We start from the raw sequence: 16,214 nt of genomic DNA on the forward strand, positions 1-16,214 counted from the left end.
GACTCATGTTCATCTTGGAGTCCACTAGGACTCCAAGATCCCTTTCCACTTCCGTGCCACCCAGCAGGTCATTTCCTAGGCTGAACTGAAGCAAACTCATGCTATTGATACCACTATATATCCATATATATCTAGGCATAACCAACCTATTTTTGTAATGTTGAAAAGAATAGTCAGGAGTCAGACTTCAAAGCTTTAAAGCAGGGGCGGGTAGTTATTTTGGGCGGAGGGCCATTTACTGAGTTTTGGCAAGCTATTGAGGGCTGCATGACAGGTAGCCAGGGGCAGATAAATATTTATTTTCTAAATTTTTTAGGGGCTCTGCGGGCCGCATAGAATGGCCTGATGGCCATTTTGCCCACCCCTGCTTTAAAGGAACTTTGACAACTTCACTTTTTTGTCATCTTCCCTAAATTCATTAATTTGCTTTTGTAAGAAAAAAAGGCAAGCCTTTCTTCATTTACTCTCTTTAACCAGCTACTCAATAATGTGAGTACTAGCATCTCTTAGTAAAAACTCTATAAAAGCATATGTCACTTTTTTGTGCACTACATATAATTTTCTTTCAGATCAGAATTGTATGCTTCTTGTCCTAAAGGGCTTTCAGAAATTACGGTTTTTATTTCATTATAGGCCACAAACAGGCACTTTCCCCAGACCGTTACAGGAGCCTATTTGAGCGGCGTTCGAGAAGCAAGCAAAATAGCAGCATTTTGAATAGTGGCATTTTGTTTGTATAGATATTTTTTTATCATTTTCTGTGGGTAAGACTATCTTCAATTTTCCTATTTGCTACTTTGCTAAGTGGCACTTAAACAGTGTATGGTACCTGAAAATAAATTCATCTTTCTTCCTCTTTCTTTTCTCCCTTTTAAACCCTGAGGATGCAAGTACTTGTTTTCTTAACTAAAACATTTGTTATAACTTATTAGTCTGCGCTAGCATTCAAGTCTCTGGCCTCTTTGGCCCTCAGAGATTTACTAACAACCTTCTAAGTGAACTGTTTTTTTCATGGTTCAACTCTTACTGTTGTAGAACAGAACTTCAGGTCAGGACAAGAGGGCTTTTAGTCACTATACAGTATTAAAACATGCTTGTAGACTTACAGGTGGGGATGATAGGACCCTTCAATTCATTTTCTTCTCAGGTATTCATACTCATTCCCAAGCACTTGAATAAACTGGCCAAATTGTGGAATGACAATGGTTATAAGAAAGAACAAACTGAAATATCTCCCCACCTGCAACAAACAAAACCCCTCTTTTGCTATTTTTTCAGTGACCTTACTTTCTACCAGTCAGGTTTTAGAATCTGAAGTTTGTTCCTTTTAACTGCTGGAACAGTATACAGTGCAATTACAGGAGGGTTATTGGAGCTAAGATAATTTTTTAGAAGAAATAAAAATATGAAACTTTTTACATTATTGTAAAAATGTCTAAATTTTTTCCCTCCTACATATTCAGAGGAAAAATACCTTTAAAAGAATCCTCTTTACAATAGGGTTGAGATTTGCTCAGTGGAAGTAGAGTAGGGGGAAAAAGTTTTATAATTCTGTTGTTGTTTGAACAGTGAATCTCCCAAATTCATTTGAGATGTGTAGATAAGTCATTTATATGTGTAATTATGAAAGCATAGCAAGGAATGAAAATGGGACTATAAGTTCAAATTTCTTAGTGGCTCATTCAGCTTTTGTATTTAAAAATAGGGAAAGATGAATGAGGTAAAATTCATGCTTTTTTATGAAGGGCTCAAAGAAGGTGGTTTGCACTTTGAAGTTTTTTTTTATTATTATTGAAAGTATTATTAAAGAAAGACTTGAGGGACTAACTCTGAAAGAAAAATATCTTTGATAGAAACTAGAGAAATGGGCAGGTGACTAATAGCATCCCCTAGAACAAAGTTTATATGGAAAATCATTTTAAAATTTATGCTCCCCTGCCCTGCCCTGCCCCGCTCTCTCCCTGCAACTTTATTACTTTGGCTGCATATGATTCTAGAAAGGTAACAAGCACACAGTTTTCCTTGGTCTCAAGCACAGATTCTTTTATTTTTTAAAGGATGCTCTTTGTGCAACAGAGACTGAGGCTTTTAGTTGTATTGCTTATCTCCAAAAAGTTTTACCTTCAAAAAAGAAACCTGCTGAAGAAAAGCAAATTTTACTCTTCTTTAAAAAACTTATTCATTTTCTAGAGTAGATATTATGTTTAAATGTCTTTATTTAATCTTTAATTTACAAGGTTGAAGATGTTTATGTAATGAGACCTGTTTTTCAGATAAATATTTGTTTTTGCTTTTAAAACAGAGTAAGATGATGATTGAAAAAGTGTAATTGTTCATATTTCTTTCTGCTCTACACAAATGCTAATATTTACATTTCTAATATATTCCAAGTACTAAATTGTAATTTAAGGGTTACAAGAAACAAGGTGTGAAATTCTCTGCTGATAGAAGAAACGGTAATTGAAGTTCAGATTTTGCTTTTGGTAATCGTTGTTACTTTGATATTCCACACTTTGTAGACCAATTAATAATGTAACTGGAAAGATTTCAATGGGAGATGAAAACTTTATATGTGGGCAATAGTGAAGCTTTCTTCTTCCCTCGAAATTTTCTGTACAAGAGAAAAAATGTTACTGGAATGCATCTTAGAAATTTAGCTAAATAAGAGAATCTTTATTAGAAACCTGTAACGTTAATTCTATTCACAGCTTGCTTCATCAGGCCTTATCCAAGCTTCAGTCTGCTTTATAAATGGCAGTATTAACTGAAAGGTCAAGCTCTAAAGCAGCACTTTCCAACCTTTTGCCTTAGTATGGTCCGTCCCCCACCCCCCAGTGCCCCTCACCTCCCACCCACAACCTCCCGCACCCCATGTGCTCCTCATTTGCAACCTGCAGCCCCCTGCTCCCCGCAGCCCTGCCAGAGGGAGCCCCCAGTTGTCAGGGCTACAGGGCCAGGACCAAATCCTGGGCACATGTACATGATGCTCCCTGCCTGATGATCATCCTCCTTCCGTTCCTCCCAGTCCCTTGAGGGGCTGATCACAATCTGTGATAGTCTTTTCAACCCCATTTGTTACTGTTGTTGCCTCAAGGTTGGGAACTGCTGCTTTAAAATCTCATTTCAGTACTGCATTCCAATTCAACATTTAGTTTTCAGCATGTGTCTTACACTAGGATTTAAACATTTTAGCATACATAGTGATACTTTGCTGAAAAACAAGCATGGGCATAAGCAAATTCTTTGTTAACTTGGGCCTTAGTTAGTTAGCAAGCACTTTTTATAGCATTAAGACAAGTGATGGGTAATAAATGCACAAACATATGGTATATTATTACTTTGATGTCAAGGCATTTAAATTATATTGTGCTGCACCTAAGTGGAGAAAGTAAGCATTTTAATTTTTTTTTTTTTTTTTTTTTTTTTTTTTTTGAAGATTGAATGAATATAAAAGTCAGGCTGGTTCTGAGGCTTCACTCTTAATTACTGTTCCCAAAGATCTTTTCCTTTCACAGCTGTGTCAAATTTAATTTTAGGCATGTCAGTTTTTTATCTGTATGTACAATTTAGTCCCTGTAGATGAACAACTAGGGAAAGTTGGGGTTTGGCTTTTTTTTGTTGTTGTTTTTTAATAAGCTTGTATAAAATATTACCAAAATGTTTGAATGCAGAGCATGATCTGTTATACTTCAGCTCTCCTGTGTGACTGGTATGGTATGATGTCAGAATAAACTGGAAAGTGTCCATTTGGGTGTTGCTTGTTTTCTGAACAAAAGTTAAATCTACATTTCTTCCCTTTTATTTTAATAAATGAACTGACAAAGCTACTATGTGCTATACTGCCTGCCTAGAGGTAAATTTTGTTTCATTTGTTGTATTGCCTGTATGTAATTCAGTTGCTGCTTGCTCTGCCACTGTGGATTTGCAAGCCCAACAGGGATTGCAAATGGGAAATGTAGAAGTGGGGTTAAGGCAGCCACCTTGGGTGTGGACCCTCTGATGGGGGGGGGGGGGGCTTGCACAGGTGAAAAACAAGCATGGGCATAAGCAAATTCTTTGTTAACTTGAAGAGCCCCATAGACTATATCGGTCAGTGGGTTTTCTAGACTTCAAGAAGCCCTGTGGGGCCAGATGTTTGACATCTCTGCTATCCTATTAGATCTTCTAGAGATAATGCATTTAATTTTGGATTTCATGTATATACTAAACAGGGCTAGTGGATTTGATAGAAATATCACCTTTCTGGATCAGGGGGACCACTTAAGGGCTAGAGAGTCGCTAGATCCACCCCAAGGCACCGTTGCCTGTGATATACTACAGGCTAGGCTGTGGAGAGAAGCAGCTGGCTTGGAGAGTCAGCCTGCCCGCTACTGGAAATCCATCACCAACTGCTGTCCTAGAGGATGAGACTTCTTTGGATAATGTCTTTTTATATTTTAGATAAGCATCTCATGTAAAAAGCTGCCTCTGAATTTAACTTAGTAGTCTAATTACTCACTGTAATAGCCTATATCCAATTTTTAAGGACATTAAACATTGGAGAAGCTATAATTTCTATTGGAAAACTATTTCAGTGGTTATTTAGTGTTTAAATGGAAGCACTTTCCACAGCTTTCTAGCTGTCACATTTTGTAATGCCTTTGTCTGCTACATTAGAACTTTCTCTCTGTAATAAGAAACTTCTGCACTTGTCATTGATCAAGCCTCTCCCTTGCTTTCCAATAAGTTAAAATGAGAGACCTAAGGAGCTCAGTCTTACTGCAAGGTATTTCCCATTTCTTATGAAATGCTGGGGTTCTGCCTGTATTTTCTGGCAAGTGGATATATTCAAGTACACTCTCTCTAGAGGGAATAATACTGAGGTAATAAAGAGGTATTTCCAATCACTTTTTTAAAAATTGTTAAATTTTTTTTCCACATAGAGTAGGAGATTGAGGGTGTTTAGTCAGTCATGAAACTGTCATTGCTTTATCAGCCTTTTAAATAGTCTTTTACTTTATTCATCAAAATACTAAATAGACTGGTCAGGAATTAATCCTACTACAGATTTCTTAATTAATTATGCATGAATTGATTGAAAAACTGCTCAGTGTAAGATTTGTTACTGATTGTGTAGAATACTACTTTTAGTCAGAATTAGTATTAAACTAAATATTTCATAAAGGTTTAAAATTATTCTTTTCAGTTGCACAATGTGTATCACATTTGACAACCTAATAGCCTCTGTAGATAGAGAGGAAGGGCAGGCATTTTCTTGGCTGAAATTAGTATCAGATTACTCATAGCATCTTGTTTATCTTTTTTAAATGTTGGCTCAGAGTCCTCTCAAGGTTCCTTACCTTGACTGCTAAAAGGAATTGGAAATTTTCTTTAGCGTCAAGTGACCAAATTCCATTAGAATCAAAAATGTCAAGGTTGGTTCTAAAAGCATGTCTCCACCTATAGCTTTTCATATATAACTTTCTCCTGAGTGAGCTTCAAATGAAGCATTTTGAGTGTAAGACTTTACACCAAGAAATGTAGTATTTTTTTTCTTTGCAGTGCCACTTGTGAAACTGCACTGATCTAGTTTGTAAACCACTGTTAATTGACAGTGGTTAACCCTTCCATATACTACTGCAGCATTCATTCAAGTGTCCTTGCTTTGGTTTGAGCTGGAAAAGACATTCACTCCATCAAGATGAGGTGCTGACCTGGCCAGAGCACCTACATAGGAATTCTGAGGAGTAAATAGAATGAGTAGTATTAATAGAAAAATCTATCAAAAGAAGATATTCAACTACAATTAGAATACTTCTTGCTACAATGTAGTACATTAAGAGTTTCAAAATCCTTAATTGTAGGCCATTTGCACCTAATTAAAAAAAAATAAAACATACTATCTATCCACAAAACTGTACGTCAAACCTCTGAAGCAGATAAGGCTTTGGGCCAAAATGGTTTTCTTCAGATGAGACAAAGCAGACATACTTTTTCTGCATAGACTTTACTATAGATGGACGTTAATGTTAAATCAAAATTGGTTTACATTTTTCTGAAAGACATTTATTGAAATACAAAACTTTGTTACATTCAGCCTTCTTATAAAGGATTACATGCACAGAAATTATTTAAAAAAGCGTGTAAAGATTAATTAGCTATTTGGCTGAATACTTTCAGAAGTCAGATTATCTGTGATCCTTGATTTTGCAAGTATACAACACTAAAATTTTTAAAATATGCTCACTTTTTTTGAGCAACAGTAGTCATTGAGGGACTTGCTGATTACAATATCAATGGCAACACATTTTTTTGTTTGGAATCTCTTAGTATTTTACACCATAATTACATGAGCATGTGGGCTTTCTATCTTAATAGTAAGGTGTTTGATGGTGCAGGGAAGGACACAAAACTTGGATGAAGAAATCACTTTGAACAAGCCATGCTAGGGACCAAAACTTAGAAACAGGGCTCTAACATTTAAACTACCACGCCCATGTGTAGGCACCTAAGCTTATGTTCCAAAAAAGCTGTCCTATACAGCATAACTACATGTTTAAATGCTGTCCCAAAATGAGGCCTTCACTATGCGAGTTTTCCAGTCTTATTCAACCTGTCATGTGTCCGTTACTTCAGTTACCCATTTTCTAAAAATACTGGACTCCAGGACCAATAGAAATATTTATGAAGTCCAAGTTATATTCTTCCATGTAGTCTTCGTTGAGTTTTATTTGCTTGGTCAAGCTGTTGGAATAAGTGAAGCTGTAGCCTTTACATACAGTTAAACACTGAGAAGTATAACTATAAAACTGCAGTTAAATTTCCCTTACATGGTAAGATGGGACAGACAATAAAACTTCAGCTATTTTGCAGTCTTTCTTCATCATTGCCTCACTGCTGAACACTGACATTTCATGTCATGAATCCTCCAAGAAATAACTAGATTAAAAATGATTTGAACAAAAGAAATCTGTAATAACTTTATATACATAACAGAAATCCTTTTAAAAGTACAAAAATAACATCTATGTGCCAATTAGTTACCATGCTTTGACAGTTCTCACAGTGCATACACATGCAAGACAAGAATCTAGATTCAAAGTAATTCCAAATTTATAAATACGCAAAACAGAATATAAAAGACACACTAGCCTGTGACTTTTATTCCTGATATTTTTTAAATGGATATGTATTCAGAAGTGTTGTGAAAGTAATACTGCATTATTTCAGACAATCTCTGCATGTACAGGTGCAGACTCTTGAACAGCTTTCAACCTAGTTGATTAAAAAAGTATCCTGCAAGTAAGCGATTAAAGCACACTAAAAGCTATGATGGTCCTAGTCAATCTACTTATACAAAGCAATTTGAAATGTACAAAACTATAAAAGGGAAAATTTATTGCCATGCAAAAAACTTAAGTATGGTTAACTAAAACTGCATCAAATGCAATTTTTTAAAAAGGTACACAAAGCAATTTACAGTAACACTCTGGATAATAGGTCAGCAGAATCAGCTCTGAATAAACAATACCACAAAGGGCAAGAAACATTCTTTTTGCTGGTGCCTATCAGATCTTCAAATCCATGGGACAGAAATCAGCAGTCTTCATTTCCCAGTCAGTCTAGATCATGATATCAGCTGAAATGAGAGATTTATTAAGTTTTCTCCTTCTGTCAATCCTGCACCAATATTGCCTTTCAAAGCTAAATTATCAGGAACAACCCTGCCTGTGAAGCGTTGATTTATGCTCTTCTTCATCAGTTTACTTATAAAAGTATTACCACAAATTATGTTACTGTCTGCTGTTGGACTGTCTTTAGTGGTGTACCTGGTACTGAGACTACATATTACCTCTAACTAAAGTCCAAGCTTGTGCATGAGAAAAGAGCTTGAAATAGAGGGAGTGCATAAAGCTTCTTTTCCTAAGAATTTCTGTATTCTCTTATTAACTTAACTTTTAACTCTCTCTCTTTAATTTTAGGGAAAACAAGTTACTTGGAAATTACTAGATTTGGGTTGTATATTGACTTTTCTATGAAACCTGCATTAAAGGTGGCATATTACTTGAGTACCTAGAAAAGAAACTGTTACTATGCGATTTCCAAATCTCCCTCCTGCTGCACCAGTCTACACTTTGTGCAGTATATTTTTGCCAAGGAAGTCTAACATATGGATGGGGTATATGCATGTGCAAAGTTAAGGATGGAAGAGTCCCACTAACAATCTTCCTTGCAGTGCTACCATGCAAATATAAGAAGAGAGCAACTTGGTGTTATACTGCCCAGACTGGTAGCCTGTGAGCTATGCATTAATTAATAATTAAGAACATTGAATTAATTGGAACTATGGTAGTTTTAGGGTTTCAAATTCTGTTTTCTGAAAAATAATTTCCTAAAGGTAAAGTAGTATTGTCTGCAAACAAGTTGGTGTGGTTTGACTTAATTTCTGAGCCAAATTGGGGGGGTGGGGGAGGGGAAGAAGGAGTGCAGGGCCCAAAAACAAGTTTTTCGTGCTTGTTGTGGTATGGGAAGTGAGCAAAACAACAATAGCAATAAAGCTACAGACAGAAGAGTAAGCATGCCCAACCTTCAAAAATGTATGAAAAAGAAAAAAACAAAATAAAAACAACTTTTCCTAGATAATAAATAATTTACCTCTTTGACTGTTTTTTTGATGAACTCTTTCCGGTCAGATAAATCATAGCTGGGATAGCTTTCATATACCTAAAGCAAGCAATAGGATATCCAGAATGAACAAATCTTTCAACTTATTCTGAAAGTAAAGGTAATGAATTGAGAGCCCAAAAATATAAATAAATAAATAAATAGGTAGAATTGTTTGGACTTGAACAAGTCATTCTGAGTGCCACGTTATTTCCCTCCCTTGTTTTGACTAAACATCCATATTTGAAATGTTTGAGTAGAAATTTTTAATAATGATATAAAAAAAAGAGGTACTGTCAGACAAGAGTTCAAATAGTTGCACTGTATCCTTTAAGCCAGAGGTCAGCAACCTATGACCCATAGAAAGTTTGAACCCAGCCCACCAAGCAATGGCTTCAGCACCATGTCACAATGGGAGTGGGGGTTCTACCTGAAGCAATGGGTGAGTTTTTGCTGTGGCAGCAGCTGAACCCCAATGCCTGCCCACCTCCAGCTTGAGCTAGGTCATTCTGCCCCCCCCTTGCCAGAAAACACTGTTTAGAGCAGGGATCTGCAAATCAGCTATATTCTTTCCACTTTAGTTTAAAAAAAATAAATGAACTGTTGCTAAGGAAAAGAAGAAAGTCAAATATTAGGTGCTTCAAGTCAGAGGCACAGAACTCAGTATATCTGGTACTCTTTTATAATTAGAAAATCTTTTGGGAGAAAACAGACACCAGGAACTGTCATGTCAACTTAGGCCTGTCCCAGGAATCCCAGATCTGGTTTGCAGAATGACCATAAGTTATCTGTAATTACCGAAGCTTGTACTGATTTTGGCCTCATTTTTCCCTTAACATATCTTTCGGGATGAAGGTTTTCCCAAGATAATTTTTTGACAGATTCATAAAAAAGTTTAGTTAACAAAATATTACCCTAAAATCAGACCACCTATGTAAGAACAAGAGCCCCACTTCCCCTCCCCCCACACCCTTAAGTGAAATAGTATATTTCCTAATAGCCTTTGTGGTAAAATGGTTTAACATTAAGCGGTAAGAACTGAAACTTGTCACCCACTGGCTACATTTCTTAAAAGTTACTCTGACAGCACAGTGGACATGGCAGGAAGATTCTTCCTTCTTAAACCCTATACTAAAAGTTAAATGCATTTATTACAAGTGTTGCAGTTCAGGATTTTATTTCCTGCAAAGAAGAAACGTAGTTAGTAAAATATGCCCCCAACTGGCCCCGTGCACCATGGGCCATGCAGGCCTGGGACTGATGTGTTCTATATGTGGTGTGTGGTGCTGCACATGGCACCTGGGCCAAACAAGGCCAGTCCAGCATGGGCACCACATATACTGTAGGCCCTAGGCATTTTCAAGAATGGAGCCCGGGCATGCTGCAAGCAGCACATGCAGCAGGTCCACAGGGCATGTTGCATTAGGCGCACACATGAGACCAGCCTTGCATGCTTTATCTGGCAAATGGGGCCACTCTGTGGGTTCAGTCCAGCCCCACACCACTCATCTGGATTGTGGGGCTGGATGACTTTGACTCCCCTGTTGTAAAGGAATTTCCAAACAGTCGTATTGTCCATGCACCCTTCTGTCCTGGGAGGGAGAGAGAGGAAAGACTGAACGAATCTTAACTTTTAATTTGTGATACATTCATTCGTTTCCTTTTCACTGGAGTGGGCAGAAACTGAACGTATAGTGCTGCAAAAGCAAAACAAGCCAAAAACTCTTGACATTGCACAGTCAGATAATGGGATTAATGGAAGGTTTACTGCTACCATGTGCTCAGGGTCTCAGTTTATCTCAACTTGCAAGTGTTAGCAATGTCTAAACCCATGGTGTTATTTTTTGGAAAAAACAAGAAAACAACTGCTAATAAATGAAATAACCAAATCTTTTTCCTTTAACATCCTGAGGTCTTCTGTGGAGATTTGTGATCCAAGCTTTAGGCAGTATGGCTGACGATGCAGCATGAAGAAAAAAAAGTCAATTGGTATAGTTCCCTAAATATTCAAATTGGAGATTACTAAACAAAATAGGAAAATTGATCTAATTTTGTATGAAACCATCTATACACTTACCTCCTTGCAAATCTGTTTCATTGTAACTTCCTCTAAATTTGCATTCGCCAACAATTTCTTGACAGTTTCCTTAAGCTCATCATCTGTAGGTGGTTTCTTCAGCTTTTTAATTAAAGGTTCATCATCTGAACTATCATCAGACTCGCTTTCTAAATATGGAAAAATTAACTTTATCAAACATTAAATAAATAATCCCCTGCTTTTCTTCCACCAGACTAGAACTTTCATTAGTCACAGAACACACTATGCAGCAGCTCTTCTTCCGCATCATATTCCTTTATAGATCATCTTTTTATTTGTTTATAACAAAATTCAGTGTCACCGTATTTACTCATATGCCACCTGCATCTTTCCCCGCAAAATTAGCCTTCTGAACTGGGCTATGTATTTTTAAGCAGGGAAGCTGATTTCTGCAAAGGAATAGAAGCATAGGGATGCTGTTATGCCTGCCCAAAGCAGCGCTATCTACCTGGGCACAGGCAAGAGGAACAGAGTCCAGTTCTCTGACACTCACCCTTTCCTTCCAGCAATAAAGGTCAAGTTTTAACCCTATCACAACCACTGCCAAGTTAATAACAGCTTTCAGCTGATCCATGGTAAGCTTGTGCTGCAGTAGGAAAGATTCTGGAAAAAATCCTTATTATTTCATTCTGCCCTCCCAAAACAAAAGGTATGCGTCTTAGAGGCACGTGATATCCAAGAAAATACCATGGTTTCCATACTTCTCCAGAACTTGGATTCAGCCTCCTTTTTATTAAGGTGAACAACAGATCACTTGCCTTATACAGCAAGTATAATTAGGAATGGTCTGTACATATGGATCTCACTCTTGGGATAGACTCCAGTATGCAGGAGTTCAGAATATTTTTAGTATCAGTGTCCATTAAAGGCTGTGGATATATTCTGTTTTCTCTTGTGCTCCCTGTCCTGAAAGGTTAAATGACTAAGATCTGCTCAGTTCCCTTGCCACCCAGAATTCAGACTGAATTGAGAGCTGTTAGGAGAGTGGTCACGGGATACATCTGCATTTACTCTTCAGGAATAAACTGTCTATTTGTACATGTGTAGCAATGAACTCTTCCAGAGAGGAACAACAGTTTAATCAGAAAGAAGACTGCAGAGCTGTTGTATTAAACATGTTCCATTTTCTTAGAACAGCAGCAGTATTGCAAGGAACAATATAGAGAAAGACTGGGTGAGAAAGGACAGTGTCAGAAGTTTGACTGATCATTTTCCAGGGTTATCAATGGCAATGGTACAGACAACTGTGACAAAGATGACAGTCAAATTGTGCAGTACCAGTACCAACGTCAATGAAAGTGACTTGTTCTTGCACGTATAGAGTAATGTGCCTGGCTCTGTACTGGTAATAGACAATGCTGCCAAGAAGTGAACTTGGCATCATGATCTTTGCTTCACTGAACAAGGTTAATAAACGTGCCAAAAGCACCCACAATTGGCTTTTTTATTGCTGAACTCCCTTCAGTAATCGAGAGCCTGGAATGATATCTCTTATCAGGCGCTGGAAAAATGAAGTTTTGAAGGAGATGAAACTGCATTTTCACTTACGCTACCGGTCTGTATCAATGAGAAAAAGAGCAGCCAGAAAAAAAAACCTACAACCACTTTAAAGAATTTCTGTCATTGTTCGAAATCCACAAAGCCTGCTGAAGAACAGAGCCCTTCTGCTACTGCAAACAAACTGGAGGTAATCCTAGAAGAGGGATGGGTTACCTGGGACACTGTGCTGTTAGAAATGAAAAAGGAATTGTAAGAGTTCAGGCTATACAACATAAGACTCTACCTATTGTGAATGAGATCAAGGACAGGACTGATATCCTGCAGTCTAGAATACAAAAGAGAGAAAGCAGAATTTCAGGTCACCACACTATAGATGAGACTGCTCACCCCAATGGGTTGAAAAAAAGTAGAATTCCCTGATAGGGCTGAAAATCTGGAAAACTGAAGCTTAATCTAATATTGAGGTTCAGAGAAGTTACTGAAGATGACAGCTATGTAAGATCTATATGGAAATTCACAAGGATAAACTAAAATTGTTCTCCTCATCCAACCCTACAGAAATAAAGTATGTACAGAGCTCTGAGCCCACAATCTGCAGAATATGACTCTCCCAGAGCAATCACAGTAAAATTCCTCAAATACCAATGAAAAGAAGAACTTGTAAGAGAGGACCCAGGGGGGATGGGGGAAGAATTATGGTTTTTCTAGGCTTAAGTGCACAAAATACTTAAAAAGAGAAATTTCCCAGATAACCTAAGCTTCTCCTTGGTACTCTGCAAGGGTTGGCAACCTTTTGCCACTGCTGGCAATTGTTTATAATCCAATCTCTTGGGTGTGGGCTGTCAATCTCTGTAATCAATAGAAGGTGTGGAGGAACTAGAGAGAGAAAAAAAAGCAGGCATTAGGACCCTGGGAACAGTGTCTCCGCTGCCCAGGCTTAGGGCCTGCTTCCAGTTCTTCCCTGAGCTGTCACTGGTCAGACCCTATCTTTTCATAGGCTGGATCCAGCCCATGGACCATCGGTTGCTGATTTCTGACCCATTATAAACAAACACTAACATGACTAAATTATATCAAGAAAACATTAAAACAACTGAAAGATTTATATTTAGAGTTAAAACATGCAGAGGAACTCCATACAGAGCCCCAGAAAAGGTGGATTCTACTAGAACTAACCAAAATTAGGGGGCAGATGGCTGAAATTATAATAAAAAAAAGACTGAAAAACAGGGCCTCTGAGAGATGAAGTATTGGATGGGGTTCTTTAAAAAAAGATAAGACAAAATAATAGGAGCAAACAGAGTGTTTTCCTAACAAGGGACAAAGAAATAAAAGCAGAATTCCAGGTCTTGCCCAAACCCTAACATCAGGAAGTAACCTTAACATCTAGTTGCTCAAGAAAACTAACTTATTCTCTTTAAATAATGAGCAAAAAAAGTCTGCATTAAATAAAAAAATATTACTCAATTTTTATTGAGGGAGGGGAGCACAGGAGGCTGCTGTGGGTCTGATTCTGGCCCCAACCTGGGCTCAAGGCCAGTCAGACCCAGAGCAGCCACCTGCTTCCCACTCTACTTTGTATGTGAATTTAAGACGAGGAGTTTTTCCCTCCCATACTGATTGGTGGGGAGGGGACATGGGACAGGTGCACCTCGTCTGTGTTTGAGTAATGATAAATTCTAAAGAAACTGCTACAATTTTGTGCAAGGTCTATATAATCATGTATTGGATTCCAAAGAACTGCCCAAAACCTTCTATGCCTTCTTTGTCATCAAGAAGGCAGAGAACAGTATGTAAAATTACAGGTCAATATCTCTGTTAAGTGTAAACTTCAAAATCTTATAAAAAACTTTAGCCAATAGATTAAATGCTGCTGTCAGGCTGATAAATCCAGACCAAGTTCACTGGCTCTGTCCTTTAAATCTCTGGATGGGAGAGCATAATGACAAACTGAGCACACACACACAGCCAAAAAATAGAGTCTAGCACAGGGGTTTTCAACCTTTAATAAGTGTACCCCCAGTGGCCGGATGCCGAGCATGGGGGAGAGGTGGCATGTTGCTGGGAGTGGAAGCAGTGGTGGGTGGTGATGCCGGAGCGGAAGCAGTGGAGTGGAAGCAGCAGGGTGGTGATGCCGGTGGCCATGTGCAAGCTTCCCCCAAACCCCGGCCCTGCTCCTGGAAGGCAGCAGTGCAGGGTAGCGGGTGGCAGTGCTCCATCCCCACCCACCCGCACGTACCCACTAGGGCCCCCCAAGGGTACATGTATCCCCAGCTGACAACCCCTGGTCTAGCAAAAACATTCTGAACCCTAATATGTGTGCACCACACAGGATACCAGATGTGATCAAGACAGGTCCCTTTACAGATTTTGTCAGACATTCAGCAGACTGTTTATATTTCAAATGTAAAAACCTTATTAGCAAAACAGACAAACTTGTAAGGTCTACATCAAAGAGCAGCAATTAGCAAGCTGTTTCACTTTGCAGTTTATGTTGAAACTCATTAAATAAGCATTCAAGTTAAGCTACAATATGATTCATAGCGTTAAAGCAGGGGTGGCCCACCTGCGGCATGGATGCCAGAAGTGGCACAAGCACTCTGTATGTGGCCTGTGGCAGATTGGAAAGGGGACAGGCAACACAGTGGTAGACAGGGCAGAAAGCAGAGCAGAAAGCAGGCAGAGACCACCAGGCAGAAAGGAGAGCAGCAGCTTGGTCAGGGAGAACAGGCAGGGAACAGAAATCAAGAGCAGCAGATCAGGTAAAAGAAAGGGATGGAAAGCAACACTTGGGGAGGGTATGGCACAACTGCCAGAAAGGCTGACCCCTGCTTATGTAAAAAATTAAACATTTACCTTTTCTGGAACTGTTCTGATTCTTTTTAGTAGTGCTGCTATCTGCCTTCTTGACGTTAGCACTCTTCACTGCTTTCTTTGTTTTAGGTGTTTTCTGTTTAGATTTTTCCTTTTTAGATGCCTTCTTAGGTGGCTACAACAAAGAGGGACAGGGAACATACTAAATCCTGAGTTCCACCAGAACAGTCTCTACCACCCTCCGACAGTAATACATAGGTCTGAGAAACACCCCTGAACACAAACTGAAGTAAATTCAGATGTGACAGTCTGTTGGTAATTTCTTACTCTGCACCAGAGAATGTTGTTTCATTATTAAGTTGCTGATCTATTAGAGAACACACTCATTTAAAGTTGAGCAAAGTTGGTTATAACACTGTTTGGCTGCTGCCTACTTCTCACATAAGCCAAGCGACGCCCCTGCTTCAGTGTAGCAGCCATTGTTGTTTATGTTGTGTCGGTACTAGTATTCCTGGATTTATAACAGTTGGCATCTTCAAAATTAGATTACTTTAGAAGATCAAATTGGCTTTAACTCTGAGGCTCAAACCAAAACTGTCAAGAATTTGACAGTTTTAACAGCTAGAGTGGTCTAGTATGTTGACTATTTGTATACACTAAGCTTCTTCATACGTGTGTCAAGCTATTGAGAAGTGAATTTTTTTGGAGGAGTTATCTGATCCCTCTCCTAACAGCAGAAAGATTGTACTAACAAAGAGATAAAAAAAAGTATAAAATTAGCTTTTAGTACTCCAGCCAAAGTTTTTGGTACCTATGGTTCAGTAGCATATGCGTGCATGCGTTTAAATACTAAAGATTATATATTTAAAAAGTTTAGCTTAGTCCAGTGATTAGTGTATTGATGTCCATAACAAAACCCACAATATTAATTGTTGGTAAGAGACAATTCCACCTAGTATAAATATCAAATGAATCCTGAGCCTCGTTTTACTTCTACATAGTAAGTGGTTTCCAGGTTGTAACAATGATAGTTCACTGTGCAGACACTTGTATTGCCACTCCACATATTGCCTCTTTTCTGCAAAAAGATGTAGAAATAAGGGGACAGCTTTGAAGAGGAAGTGACTAGGTAAAAATACAAAGTGTTTTAAGAGAGAAA

At 38.3% G+C, this 16,214-nt stretch overlaps 2 protein-coding genes across 5 annotated transcripts in view; one reads left to right on the forward strand and one right to left on the reverse strand.

Annotated features, from left to right (window-relative positions):
- Nucleotides 1–2,621, forward strand: part of KDM1B (lysine demethylase 1B) — a 33,530-nt gene extending 30,909 nt beyond the window's left edge. Inside the window, exon 21 of one of the 2 annotated variants that reach the window (XM_019543884.1) lies at nucleotides 634–719. Coding sequence is in view for 1 of the 2 variants with exons in the window: in XM_019543876.1 (XP_019399421.1) it covers nucleotides 634–717 (84 nt within the window). In the remaining variant the exon portion in view is untranslated. Of the gene's footprint in view, nucleotides 1–633 lie in introns of both variants that reach the window. The other variant, XM_019543876.1, reaches the window with a different exon arrangement.
- Nucleotides 2,622–6,023: 3,402 nt separating this feature from the next.
- DEK (DEK proto-oncogene) overlaps nucleotides 6,024–16,214 on the reverse strand; it is a 28,540-nt gene continuing 18,349 nt past the window's right edge. For all 3 annotated transcript variants that reach the window (XM_019543902.1, XM_019543910.1, XM_019543895.1), the window contains exons 8-11: nucleotides 15,098–15,230; nucleotides 10,721–10,869; nucleotides 8,635–8,703; nucleotides 6,024–7,618 (exon numbers count right to left, since the gene is read on the reverse strand). In XM_019543902.1, the coding sequence (XP_019399447.1) occupies nucleotides 7,607–7,618; nucleotides 8,635–8,703; nucleotides 10,721–10,869; nucleotides 15,098–15,230 (363 nt within the window). In that variant the 3' untranslated portion in view covers nucleotides 6,024–7,606. The remainder of the gene's footprint in view (nucleotides 7,619–8,634; nucleotides 8,704–10,720; nucleotides 10,870–15,097; nucleotides 15,231–16,214) is intronic.

The sequence above is a fragment of the Crocodylus porosus genome, unplaced genomic scaffold (genome assembly GCF_001723895.1).
Source record: "Crocodylus porosus isolate Cpor-Errol unplaced genomic scaffold, CroPor_comp1, whole genome shotgun sequence".
Taxonomy (NCBI): domain Eukaryota; kingdom Metazoa; phylum Chordata; order Crocodylia; family Crocodylidae; genus Crocodylus; species Crocodylus porosus.